General features: G+C 48.0%; 1 protein-coding gene across 3 annotated transcripts in view; it reads right to left on the reverse strand.

The window, feature by feature from the left end:
* Positions 1-12,178, reverse strand: part of SON (SON DNA and RNA binding protein) — a 94,177-nt gene extending 81,999 nt beyond the window's left edge. For 2 of the 3 annotated variants that reach the window (XM_040423151.1, XM_040423152.1), the window contains exons 1-2: positions 12,041-12,171; positions 5,537-5,658 (exon numbers count right to left, since the gene is read on the reverse strand). In XM_040423151.1, coding sequence (XP_040279085.1) covers positions 5,537-5,655 — 119 coding nt within the window. In that variant the 5' untranslated portion in view covers positions 5,656-5,658; positions 12,041-12,171. Of the gene's footprint in view, positions 1-5,536; positions 5,659-12,040 lie in introns of all 3 variants that reach the window. The other variant, XM_040423153.1, reaches the window with a different exon arrangement.
* Between the last annotated feature and the right edge of the window lie 1,542 nt (positions 12,179-13,720).

Consider the following 13,720-nt stretch of genomic DNA (forward strand, 5'->3'; position numbering starts at 1 on the left):
GAAAAAGCTAAATGTCGGATGCGGCAATGCGCCGAAACGACGTTTAGCTTAAGGCCGGATCCGGATCAATGCCTTTCAATGGGCATTAATTCCGGATCCGGCCTTGCGGCAAGTGTTCCGGATTTTTGGCCGGAGCAAAAAGCGCAGCATGCTGCAGTATTTTCTCCGGCCAAAAAACGTTCCGTTCCGGAACTGAAGACATCCTGATGCATCCTGAACGGATTTCTCTCCATTCAGAATGCATTAGGATAATCCTGATCAGGATTCTTCCGGCATAGAGCCCCGACGACGGAACTCTATGCCGGAAGACAAGAACGCAAGTGTGAAAGAGCCCTTAGAAATTGCCCTTCAAATTTGAGGTGGCTAGAGTGGAGTTTCAATGAATGTCAATGGGTGGCGTGAGTTGCAAACAAATAGTCATATCGTGAAAACTAGACATTTTTAGTGGCAGCAGGCATAGCTGAACGTTTTGATATAAGATTTATGTAGGTGGGCCTGAAAATGAGGGAGTGGTGGCAGTTTAGAAATCATGTCCTGATTTTTCAGCTCCCACTCTAGTTTTGAACATTCCGCTATTCATTCCTATGGGACCAATTTCACCACAAAAACAGCGATATTTTGTGAACCATTCGGCGAAACGTTCCACAAAGTAATAGCGCACCAATCGGGAACAATCCGCACGTTTCTGTATATTACTGTCTATGTAGTGTAAAAACTGTGGGAGGAGTTAGGGTGGTAAATTTGCCTACAAGGAGGTGTTGGTTACAGCTGCCCTGCCCTATAAAAAACACACACCAGTTCTGGGTTTGCTTTTCACAAGAAGCATTGCCTGATGTGAATGATGCCTCGCACAAAAGAGCTCCCATAAGACCTACGATTAAGAATTATTGACTTGCATAAAGCTGGAAAGAGTTATAAAAGTATCTCCAAAAGCCTTGCTGTTCATCAGTCCACGGTAAGACAAATTGTCTATAAATGGAGAAAGTTCAGCACTGCTGCTACTCTCCCTAGGAGTGGCCGTCCTGTAAAGATGACTGCAAGAGCACAGCGCAGACTGCTCAATGAGGTGAAGAAGAATCCTAAAGTGTCAGCTAAAGACTTACAAAAGTCTCTGGCATATGCTAACATCCCTGTTAGCGAATCTACGATACGTAAAACACTAAACAAGAATGGATTTCATGGGAGGATACCACAGAGGAAGCCACTGCTGTCCAAAAAAAACATTGCTGCACGTTTACAGTTTCCACAAGAGCACCTGGATGTTCCACAGCAGAACTGGCAAAATATTCTGTGGACAGATGAAACCAAAGTTGAGTTGTTTGGAAGAAACACACAACACTATGTGTGGAGAAAAAGAGGCACAGCACACCAACATCAAAACCTCATCCCAACTGTGAAGTATGGTGGGGGGGGCATCATGGTTTGGGGCTGCTTTGCTGCGTCAGGGCCTAGACAGATTGCTATCATCGAAGGAAAAATAAATTCCCAAGTTTATCAAGACATTTTGCAGGAGAACTTAAGGCCATCTGTCCACCAGCTGAAGCTCAACAGAAGATGGGTGTTGCAACAGGACAACGACCCAAAACATAGAAGTAAATCAACAACAGAATGGCTTAAACAGAAGAAAATACGCCTTCTGGAGTGGCCCAGTCAGAGTCCTGACCTCAACCCGATGGAGATGCTGTGGCATGACCTCAAGAAAGCGATTCACACCAGACATCCCAAGAATATTGCTGAACTGAAACAGTTCTGTAAAGAGGAATGGTCAAGAATTACTCCTGACCGTTGTGCACGTCTGATCTGCAACTACAGGAAACGTTTGGTTGAAGTTATTGCTGCCAAAGGAGGTTCAACCAGTTATTAAATCCAAGGGTTCACATATTTTTTCCACCTGCACTGTGAATGTTTACATGGTGTGTTCAATAAATACATGGTCACATCTAATTCTTTGTGTGTTATTAGTTTAAGCAGACTGTGATTGTCTATTGTTGTGACTTAGATGAAGATCAGATCACATTTTATGACCAATTTGTGCAGAAATCCATATCATTCCAAAGGGTTCACATACTTTTTCTTGCAACTGTATATGTGAGATAACAGTAAGTGGTCTCGCCATGCAAGAACACTTAAAGGAGTTGTGCCAAGTTTAGAGGTTAACAGTTATTCACATGATAGCTAAATGTCACCCACAGGCCCATGTTAAATCAGCAATCTTTCATGACACCACTATATTCATATAAAAGTTATAAAATTCAATATAAAAGTATAAAACGGGTTTTCTGAGATTTTGATACTGATGACCTATCCTTAGGATAGGTCATCGGTATCTGATCGGTGGAGATCCAACACTAGGGACCCCCGCAGATCAGTTATTTGAAGAGGCGGCGGCGCTCCTGTGAGCGCCTTGACCTTCTCCGTGCTTACCAAGCACAGCGCCATACATAATACAGCGGCCGTGCTTGTTATCGCCCTCAGGCCCACTCACTTCTATGGGTTTGAGCGCGATACCGAGCACTGCCGTATACAACTTACGGCGCTGTGGTTTGTGAGCTGAGTAGGTTGTGGCGCCCTCTCAAACAGCTGATCGGCGGGGGTCCAGGGTGTCGGAACCCCACCAGAAACTAAGGATAGGTCATCAGTATCAGAATCTCTGAAAACCGATTTAACTGTGCTACTTATATACATCTTCTGGAAAAGTGCAAAGAAATCCAGTAAGAACCTCTGAAACAAACAAAAATATATATATATTTTAATAGTGCCGCATGTGCTATGTTATGGTACTTTCACACTTGCGGCAGGACGGATCCGACAGGCTGTTCACCCTGTCGGATCCGTCCTTCCGCTATTTCGCCGTGCCGCTGCTCCGTCCCCATTGACTATGGGAACGGGGCGGAGCACTGGCGCAGCACGGCAGTGCACGGCGAAAGGCCGCCGGACTAAAAGTCCTGCATGTCAGACTTTTTAGTCCGGCGGCCTCTCACCGCGAACTGCCGTACAGCGCCGGAGCTCCGCCCCGTCCCCATTATAGTCAATGGGGACAGAGCGGCGGTCCGGCGGCACGGCAAAATAGCGGAAGGACGGATCCAACAGGGTGAACAGCATGTCGGATCCGGCCTGCCGCAAGTGTGAAAGTACCCTTAGGCCTCAAGCACACGACCATTGTGCAGCCGTTCCGTGCATTGGGAACCGCAATTTGCGGCCCCCAATGCACGGGCAACATCTGTACTACTTGAATGGGTCTGTGATCCATCCGCAACGTAAAAAAAAAATTAACATGTTCTATTTTTTTGCGGTACGTGGACAGAAACACCACGGAAGCACTCTGTAGTGCCTCCGTGGGGTTCCGATCCGTGCTTCCGTTCCACACTGCATCTCCGGGATTGCAGACCCATTCAAGTGAACAATGACCGTGTGCATGAGCCCTTATTATGAGGCTCCATAACAGAAACCCGGTGGACCCCATTATAGCCAAAATGGGTCCATCAGGGGTTACTGTCATGTGATGCATATGTCTGTGCTGTTTTTCTAGAAAAAGACTGATAAGCTTATCAAGAATGCAAGGCAGAGGTATATTCTGACATCTAATACCAGGGGGGCGGACCACGTTCTCCTTTACCACAAAGGTTTAGGTACTATATAATGCGGAACACTACAACCTCCAGTATACCCTGGTAACTTTAATTAAAGGGGTATTCTGGCTACATTAAGTTATCCTCTATCCACAGGATAAAAAGGTATAACTATTAGATCAGTGGGGGTCCTACTGCTGCGACCCGATGACAAATATGAGGGCCCCATACCCTCCGCAGCCCCCTGAAATGAACAGAGCGGCCAGTCCAGCATGGCCGCTCCACTCATTTCTATTGGAGTTCAGGAGATAGCCGAGCGCTGTACTCTGCCATCTCTGGAATTCCCACAGAAATTAATGGAACGGCTGCACCCTTGCCCGTCTGGCCGCTCCATTCATTTCAGTGGGCTGCAGGAGGTACGAGGCGCCCATTCTCATGATCGGTGGGGGTCCCAGCAGTAGAATAGGGGATAACCAAATGTAAACGGAATATCCCTTTAAAGCTATAATCCATGCTGGTTGCTTTGCTATAGCATCCACATATGCAGAGACACAGAGCACAACAGCAAATGGCTTTAATTCACAGATTGGGGGGGTCATTTATCAAACTGGTGTAAAGTAGTGCGGGCTTAGTTTCCCATAGCAACCAGATTCCTCCTTTCATTTTCTAAAGGAGCTGTCCAAACTGTAAGAAGGAATCCAATTGGTTGATATGGGCAACTAAGCCATTTCTACTTCACACCAGTTTGATAAATGAGCCCCTTGGTCCTTTTGTTAGTGAGAAGCTGCAGAAAGCACACAGGTCTATTCGCAAAGGATGGCCATGGGGCTGATCTGATGGCACTGGCTCTGGGCCCCTGGGGGACATGCCTGATGATGGCAAATGCCATGGGGCTGATCTGATAGGATAGCACTGGGGGACATGTCTGATGATGGCAAATGCCATGGGGCTGATGGCACTGGCTCTGGGCCCCTGGGGGACATGTATGATGATGATGGCAAATGCCATGGGGCTGATGGCACTGGCTCTGGGCCCCTGGGGGACATGTATGATGATGATGGCAAATGCCATGGGGCTGATGGCACTGGCTCTGGGCCCCTGGGGGACATGTATGATGATGATGGCAAATGCCATGGGGCTGATGGCACTGGCTCTGGGCCCCTGGGGGACATGTATGATGATGATGGCAAATGCCATGGGGCTGATGGCACTGGCTCTGGGCCCCTGGGGGACATGTATGATGATGATGGCAAATGCCATGGGGCTGATGGCACTGGCTCTGGGCCCCTGGGGGACATGTATGATGATGGCAAATGCCATGGGGCTGATGGCACTGGCTCTGGGCCCCTGGGGGACATGTATGATGATGATGGCAAATGCCATGGGGCTGATGGCACTGGCTCTGAGGGACATGTATGAAATTTGTGTTTTACTAACACTGAGTCTTCATCTTTACATTGTTTGGAAAAAGATGTTACACAACACACATAAAAAATTTCTTGAAAAGTTTTGTAATTTATATTTTTTGTATACATACAGAAGAAAATAATATATTGCAATATAGATTTTAGGCCATATCACCCACCCCTAAAGCACATGTACAAAATTGTTAAAGGATCAAGTGCATGAACTGTTAAAATGGGGTTTCCAGCCTGAAGAAATTGATGATCTATCCTCAATATCAGATTGGAGGGGGTCAGACACCTGGCACCCCCACCGATCAGCCGGCGTCTGAAACTAAACACTGGACTGAGCTGGAAGCAGAAGGCGCCATCTCGGTGGAGCCTTCTACACACGGCTCCATCCACCATTTGGTTTCTGGCATTGGCGGCTGATCAATGGGGGGGCCGGGTCACCCCACCTCCACCATCTGATATCAAGGATAGGTCATCAATTTCTCCAGACTGGACATCCCCGTTTAACCCAATATATCCCCCTCCCTCCCCCCCCACCCATGTTACACTCACAGAGGTCCTGGAAGCTGGGTTATGAGGAGCTGTTTGATGGGGTCCTCACACTGTAGAGCTGCTGGCCCTGTACCTGCCTGTGATATGGACAGATCACTCTTATCACCGGTGATTTTCATTCCCTAACAAACAAAATAGCGAAAAACAAAAAGATCAATTTTTGACTTTAGACTTGTTAAACCTTTGACTTGTTAGTCAGGGTAAAAAATGCACAGGTGACAACAGCATCCCCTTTATATGCAGTACAGGGACGGGGGAAGCCGCTCTACAGGACTCAGATCGCTCCTCGGAAAGCAGTAGGATGTTATAGGGGCTATCCAGGAAAAGATAGTGCTGTCTGATCCTTAGGATAGGTCATCAGTATCAGATGATCGTGGGTGCGACACCCAGGACCCCCGAGGTCAGCCGCTAGGCAGGTGACATCACTGTACATCGGTCACATGGCCTAGTTGTCAGCGCAGCCCCATTCAAGTCAACGGGGCTGAGCTGCAATACCAAGCACTGCCTCAATACAATGTACGGCGCCGGTGAGCTCAGCGGCTGGACTGCAGGGTGGTGGTAACCATGGAAACGAGCATAAATCCATCCATGGGCATTCCGCATTTTGCAGACCGCACATTGCTTGCACTGCCGGAAATGACTATTCTTGTCCACGATTGCGGACAGGAATAGGACATGCTCTATCTTTTTATGTAGGGGCCGCGAAATGGACTTATGGATGCAGACAGTGCACAGAGGGCTGACCGCATCTTTTGCAGCCCCGTTGAAACTAATGGGTCCGCACCTGTTCTGCAAAACTGCGGAACGGAAGTAGACCCCTTCATACGGTCGTGTGAATGAGCCCTAACCCAGTACAAGCAAAGTGAAGGCGCGGTAGGTGCAGAGAGTGACCTGCTGTGTGGATTCTCAAATCTGCAGTGATTACGAACACTCGTTCCCAGTACTCTGCCTGTGTAAATGCTCAGACGAGCGCCCAACGCACCAGTTCATCATCTATGTGGCATTTTATTGTTTCTGGGCAGCAGGTTGTGCTGTGTGAACAGGGATCTGCTGGCCCAGAAACAATAAATCTGTAGGAGAAGGAGCGACTGCAGTACAGTGGAGGCGAGTGCTGCACGTAACTGCAGCTCTTCACCTTCACCAGGAGGCGCTGAACCTCACAAACTACTGACATGCTGCAGATTATAAACTCCACACGGCCGGTCAATATCCAAGGGGAAGAAAATAAGCAAAGTGTTCACGTTACTGGTACCGCATTACATGGCGGTTTTTCTGCATGAAAATCTGCACAGAAAAATGCACGTAATCTGCATCGTGTGCAGGCAGCCTTAGGCCGGGGTCACATGTGACCGATTAGCTGCGGATTTGCTGTCGCGGATTTTCACGAGATTGTACAGAATTTTACAGTACCAGCAACGTGGATGAGAATTTCAGCACTGGGTAAGAAAATAAATAATAAAAAAAAATGCAGCTGAAAAAGTGCGGCATGGCGAATATGAAATCCACAGCAGATCTCACCCTTTGCAATGGAATGTGTAAAAAAAAAAAAAAATTTGCTGCTTTTTTGCTGTAGAAATCTGCAGTGGATTTTCAGTCACTTGTCTCAGTAAGGCCTCGTTCTTTTCCATTCAGAATGCATTAGAATGCAAACTGATCCGTTTTGGACCGCGTGTGAGAGCCCTGAACGAATCTCAGAAACGGAAAGCCAAAACGCCAGTGGGAGAGTAGCCTAAGGCCTCGTTCACATCACCGTTTCTCCTTTCCGTTCTCCGGCTCTGTTGAGGACTTTCGTCTCCGCTCAAAAATCATGTTCTGAGCGGACACCATTATAGTCTATGGGGTCTTTAGGCTCCGTTGCGCTCAGTTAGGTCTCAGTTATCTGCAGAATCCGTCCTTTCCGTTCTCCTGCTCCTCAAAGGAGGCGGAGAATGGAAAGGAGAAACGGTGATGTGAACGAGGCCTTAGGCTACTTTCACACTGGCGTTTTGGCTTTCCGTTTCTGAGATTCGTTCAGGACTCTCACACGCGGTCCAAAACGGATCAGTTTGCATTCTAATGAATTCTGAATGGAAAAGGATCCGCTCAGAATGCCTCAGTTTGCCTTCGATCAGTCTCCATTCCGCTCTAATGGCGGACACCAAAACGCTGCCCTTAGGCTACTTTCACATAAGCAGTTTTTGCGGATCCGTCACGGATGCCGTACTAAGGAGAAGTTGGGCAATGTGTTTTGGGGTGTCATTTTACATATACCCATGCTGGGTGAGAGAAATATCTCGTCAAAAGACAACTTTTCCAATTTTTTTTATACAAAGTTGGCATTTGACCGAGATATTTCTCTCACCCAGCATGGGTATATGTAAAAGGACACCCCAAAACACATTCCCCAACTTCTCCCGAGTACGGCGATACCAGATGTGTGGCACTTTTTTGCAGCCTAGATGCGCAAAGGGGGCCACATTCCTTTTAGGAGGGCTTTTTTAGACATTGGGATACCAGACTTCTTCTCACGCTTTGGGGCCCCTAAAATGCCAGGGCAGTATAAATACCCCACAAGTGACCCCATTTTGGAAAGAAGACACCCCAAGGTATTCAATGAGGGGCATGGCGAGTTCATAGGATTATTATTATTTTTTTGGCACAAGTTAGCGGAAATTGTTTTTTTTTTGTTTTTTCTCACAAAGTCTCCCTTTCCGCTAACTTGGGACAAAAATTTAAATCTTTCATGGACTCAATATGCCCCTCACAGAATACCTTGGGGTGTCTTCTTTCCGAAATGGGGTCACACGTGGGGTATTTATACTGCCCTGGCATTTTAGGGGCCCTAAAGCGAGAGAAGAAGTCTGGAATCTAAATGTCTAAAAAATTTTACACATTTGGATTCCGTGAGGGGTATGGTGAGTTCATGTGAGATTTTATTTTTTGACACAAGTTAGTGGAATATAAGACTTTGTAAGAAAAAAAAATAAAAACAATTTCCGCTAACTTGGGCCAAAAAAAGTGTCTGAATGGAGCCTTACAGGGGGGTGATCAATGACAGGGGGGTGATCAGGGAGTCTATATGGGGTGATCACCCCCTGTCATTGATCACCCCCTATAAGGCTCTATTCAGACGTCCGTATGTGTTTTGCGGATCCGATCCATGTATCCGTGGATCCGTAAAAAACATACGGACGTCTGAATGGAGCCTTACAGGGGGGGTGATCAGGGAGTCTATATGGGGTGATCACCCCCCTGTAAGGCTCCATTCAGACGTCCGTATGTGTTTTGCGGATCCGATCCATGTATCCGTGGATCCGTAAAAAACATACGGACGTCTGAATGGAGCCTTACAGGGGGGGTGATCAGGGAGTCTATATGGGGTCATCACCCCCCTGTAATTGATCACCCCCCTGTAAGGCTCCATTCAGACGTCCGTATGTGTTTTGCGGATCCGATCCATGTATCCGTGGATCCGTAAAAAACATACGGACGTCTGAATGGAGCCTTACAAGGGGGTGATCAATGACAGGGGGGTGATCAGGGAGTCTATATGGGGTGATCAGGGGTTAATAAGGGGTTAATAAGTGACGGGGGGGTGCAGTGTAGTGGTGTTTGGTGCTACTTATTACTGAGCTATCTGTGTCCTCTGGTGGTCGATCCAAGCAAAAGGGACCACCAGAGGACCAGGTAGCAGGTATATTAGACGCCGTTATCAAAACAGCATCTAATATACCTGTTAGGGGTTAAAAAAAAAATTGCATCTCCTGCCTGCCAGCGAACAATCGCCGCTGGCAGGCTGGAGATCCACTCGCTTACCTTCCGATCCTGTGAACGCGCGCGCCTGTGTGCGCGCATTCACAGGAAATCTCGCGAGATGACGCGTATATGCGTGACTCTACGCAGAGCTGCCGCCTCCGGAACGCGATCCTGCGTTAGGCGGTCCGGAGGCGGTTAAAGGAGAAAAAAAAATAATAAAGCGTTGATGCGTCAAATCGCACCACTTTTCTGGCAGATTTTTGGCGCAGGCACATTAGTAAATCTGGGCCACTATGTTTACAGTGGGCGTCTGCGATAAACGTCGGGGGGGGCGCACAGAGGGGTTCCTGACAGACGTCACTAGTACTGGCTCCCGTGAGAAAAAGCTATCCACGTGAAGCTCATTTTCTTGCACACGGCAGCTTTGTTTTTTTGACGGATGTGAAAAACGGATAACCCACCGAAAGCACTCTAACTAAAAAGCCAAAGTAACTGGGAAACTATTCCACGATGACAGAAATTCCTCCTTTTTTACCGGACAGAACAGTTGGGAGTTTTATACGGCTCATCTGAATATAGCCCAAGTATACGAGGGTGCGTCCACGTGGGACTTAATTTCCGCAGAAAAGCAGAATCGTAGTAAAGGTTGAAACTGCAGCATAAATTGACGGGTTACGGATTTCAAATCCTCCCCACAGTAAATGGTTTTTTTTGTGGTGTCTAGATGAGATTTTTGAAAATGCCGTCCACTCTGCTACTGCCCTAAGGGCTCATTCAGATGACTGGATATTTGTGTCCGCAGCCGATCCACAATTTTGCCTAACGGGTGCAGACCCGTTCATTTCAATGGGACGGCAAAAGATACGGACGGAACGCGGAGTGAACGTTTATTCCGTGGCACCGCAAAAATATATAGAGCTTATCCTATTCTTGTCCGCTTTGCATACAGGCATTATTAAAATGGATCCACAAAAAAAAAAACTCGAACGGCATCCGGATTTTGCAAACAATAGGTATTTCTATCATAGGAAAAAAACGGATGATTTTGCCGGTGGAACCTGCCACAGAGAGCGGCGGCGATTTGCTTTTTTTCTTCCCAGCAGGCGGAAATAGGAAGCAGATTTGACACATTTCTCACACTGGTTTGCACAGTTTCCACCCAAGACTCAGCGTCAAACTCTGTGTGAACTGGCACCAACCGCAAAGTTTTATATCCACGTGGACGCATCCTTAAAGGGGTATTACCGTCTGGGACACTGATGGCAGATCTCTAGGATGTTAGATAGGAGCAGGCCCCAGCGGTGTGACCTGCACCTACCTCCAGAACAGGACCTCCAAAGTGAACCGAAAACAATGGGGCCACCTTCCGTTCAACGCTATGGGAGTCCTGGCTTCGGTTATCTCTGGCAGCCGCACAGCGGTGATTGGAGAGGCCGTGGCGCTTGCACAGTGTGCTAGCCCAGCTATCAGTGATGAACGGAGAGTGGTCAGCGCATGCACAGTGCTCGCTCCTTCACCTCAGGGGCCCCGTTATGGAGTTAAGAGCGGGGCCCCCCACCTATCTGACAGCGCTGGCACATCCTATCAATATGCCATCAACGCCCCCCTTTAAATTAGGATTTATTTTTGTCGGACCCAACCGGAAAGCATGCTAGGAGTTGTAGTTTGACAACCGGAAGCCATCAAGTGCCAATAACTACAACTCCTATCATCTAACACATTTCACAGTTTTAGGACTCATGCACACGACCGTATGCATTTTTGCGGTCCACAAAATACAAATAACGTACGTGTGCGTTCCGTATTCTGCGGAAAGGAACAGCTGGACCCTAATAGAACAGTCTTATCCTTGTCCGTAATGCGGACAATAATGGGACATGTTCTATTTTTTTGCAGAACGGAATTACGGAAACACTACCGTTTTTTTTGCGGACCCATTGAAATAAATTGTTCAGCATACGGTCGCAAAAAAACAGAACGGACACATTAGGAAAATATGTTAGTGCGCATGAGCTCCAAACCCTGCAGGAAACGACCGCTTCCTTTCTCGTGCTGAGAGTTGTAGTTTCCCAACCACTGGATCACCACAGCGATCAATTACTACTACTACTACTCCCAGCATGCCAGATTTCGTTTTACATTATAATTATTACTACGTTTCAGATTAAAGAAATTCCAAGGCGTAAAAATAAACACGACGCCTTTATTCACCGGACACGCAGCGCTTCGATCCGCTTCCTGGGATAACATGGCAGTGCAATGGGCATATTTATACAGGTTCACATAATCAGACAATTGTCCTAATTGATCCAATAAATTATCAAAAATATTACTAAGTTTCAGATATGTAAAAAAAAAAAAAAAATAATAATAATAATAATAATAATAATAAACTACAACCCTCAGCATTCCTTGTAGAGGTCTCCGAGCTAGCAAACCCTTCAGGAAGCGACAACTTCCTTTCTCGTGCTGCAGGGCATGCTGGGAGTTGTAGTCCCGCCGCACATGCAGGGAGGGCACCTATTGGCGGTTACTATGGTGGAGGGCGGGAGGCCTGGTGAGGCGGGAGGCGCCACCGTACCCCAGGCCCGGCTCCCTGTCCGTGCAGGCCGGGATTGCTCACGCCACACATGCTTCTCGGCGGACACTCGGGCCCTGCAGCCACACACCGCGCCGCGTAGGCCCGGCCAGGCCGCGGCACCACGGCGGCGCCTCCATAACCTCGCGGCCTTCCCCCCGGGGAACCGAGCGGCCGCTTTGGTCACTGACCTGTTACGGTTTTCCTCCTGAATCTCCTTGAATTTATTCACGACGAAAGAACGGAAGATCTGTTCTATGTTGGTCGCCATGGCGCTCCGGACCTACTCCGCCTCCTCCCGATGGTCCATGCACTTTTCCGACGCAAGAACGTGCGCGCTCCCGCGACGTCGCCGTGCGCAGCGTGTTGTTTGCGCGTTTCAACCAATCAGCGAGCGGCAGCGACATGTGACGTAAGCGTGACTGGAAAGTGGAGCGTGAGCGCCTCAGGCGCGAGGGGGAAAGGGGGCGGGGCCCGGCCGGAATGCGCGTTCATGGATGGAAATAACGGGGGGGATGCGGCGGGCACCATGCAGTCAGGGCTTCTGCCTCTCAGGACCTTGTTTTGCATGGGTGCATCTAAACTTTTCCACAGTGTATACCGAAAGTTACTGAAAATGTAAAAAATAAATAAAAAATACTTTAAAAAAAATTCACATCTGCCTTGTTTTTTTCATGGTTCTGCTGCGTTATAGGAGAAGACCGGCTAAAAGAACGGAAGCGCCGGACGTGACGCATTGTATAGTGGGGCAAAAAGATAGAACATGTCTTACAGACAGTTGACTGCGAAATGCGGACCGTGAACCCATGGAAGTCAATGGGTCCACAAAAATGCGGATGCTCCACGGACAGCAGCACGTGCATGAGGCTAAATGGGCTCAATACCAGGGCATAAACGTGCGCTGCCCCCAATGTGTTTTACAACATTTCATAGGAGGGCACGTGCTTGGTGGTTACACTTACAAAGAGGCTCACATGTTTTTTTCGGCTGCTTAACCCCTTCCCTAAATCCACCATAGGATATACGGAAGATACCAAGTCTTTAAAGTTGTCTCCCACTCTGGAGCTGAGTGGGCGCTTTAGCTGCTGAGTGCCTGCTGTATTAAACAGTAGAAACTCGGTGTCAGAGTCCACGATCAGCGATAATGCCGATCGCAGACTTTTAATTCTTCAGATGCCCCGGTCAATTGCAACCACAGCACCTGAGCAGTCACTCCCAGGGTGCGAACGACAACCCCACAATGAGACAGAGGAAGCTGTTTAGTTGCTCTGAAAGCTCCAAGGACTGCCTTTAAGGCGTTATCCAAAGTGTAAGACATGCCCCCCAATTCCCGGGCCCCTACCCAGCACCCTCGTCGCTACTGAAAATTGAATCCAGCGCTTCTCTCGGGCACTGGATTCAATTACAGGCTTGGGAGGGTGCCGGCGCATGCGCATATGGTCCGATTGAGGCCGATGGCCATAAGTATCTATCGGGCATGCGCGGCAACTGACAGGATCGGGGAATGTAAGAGCCGCCCAGCGCAGTGAATAATAATGAGCTGGGCGGCGCTAGGAAGCGACAGTTGAGGCGCGGCTGGGCACGAAGGTAGGAGAAAAAAACGCCCCTTGGGCATAAAGAAATGTGATTGACAGATGAATATAAAGTTGTTTTTACATGGTTTACAATGCGGACAGGGGGTACTCTTATATCGTTGGAATACACTTTAATAGATCTATGACTGCATAGGAATAACTAAATATGTTTATAGGGCCTGTCAGTGTCCTTTTAAAGCTACTCAATGAGGCCATGAAGAAGGCCTCATTGACTAAACTTCCAAAAAGTTCTACATTTACTGAGAGTAGTCAGACAGAATTAACAGCGGATGAGTG

Source organism: Bufo bufo, chromosome 3 (assembly GCF_905171765.1).
Source record: "Bufo bufo chromosome 3, aBufBuf1.1, whole genome shotgun sequence".
Taxonomy (NCBI): domain Eukaryota; kingdom Metazoa; phylum Chordata; class Amphibia; order Anura; family Bufonidae; genus Bufo; species Bufo bufo.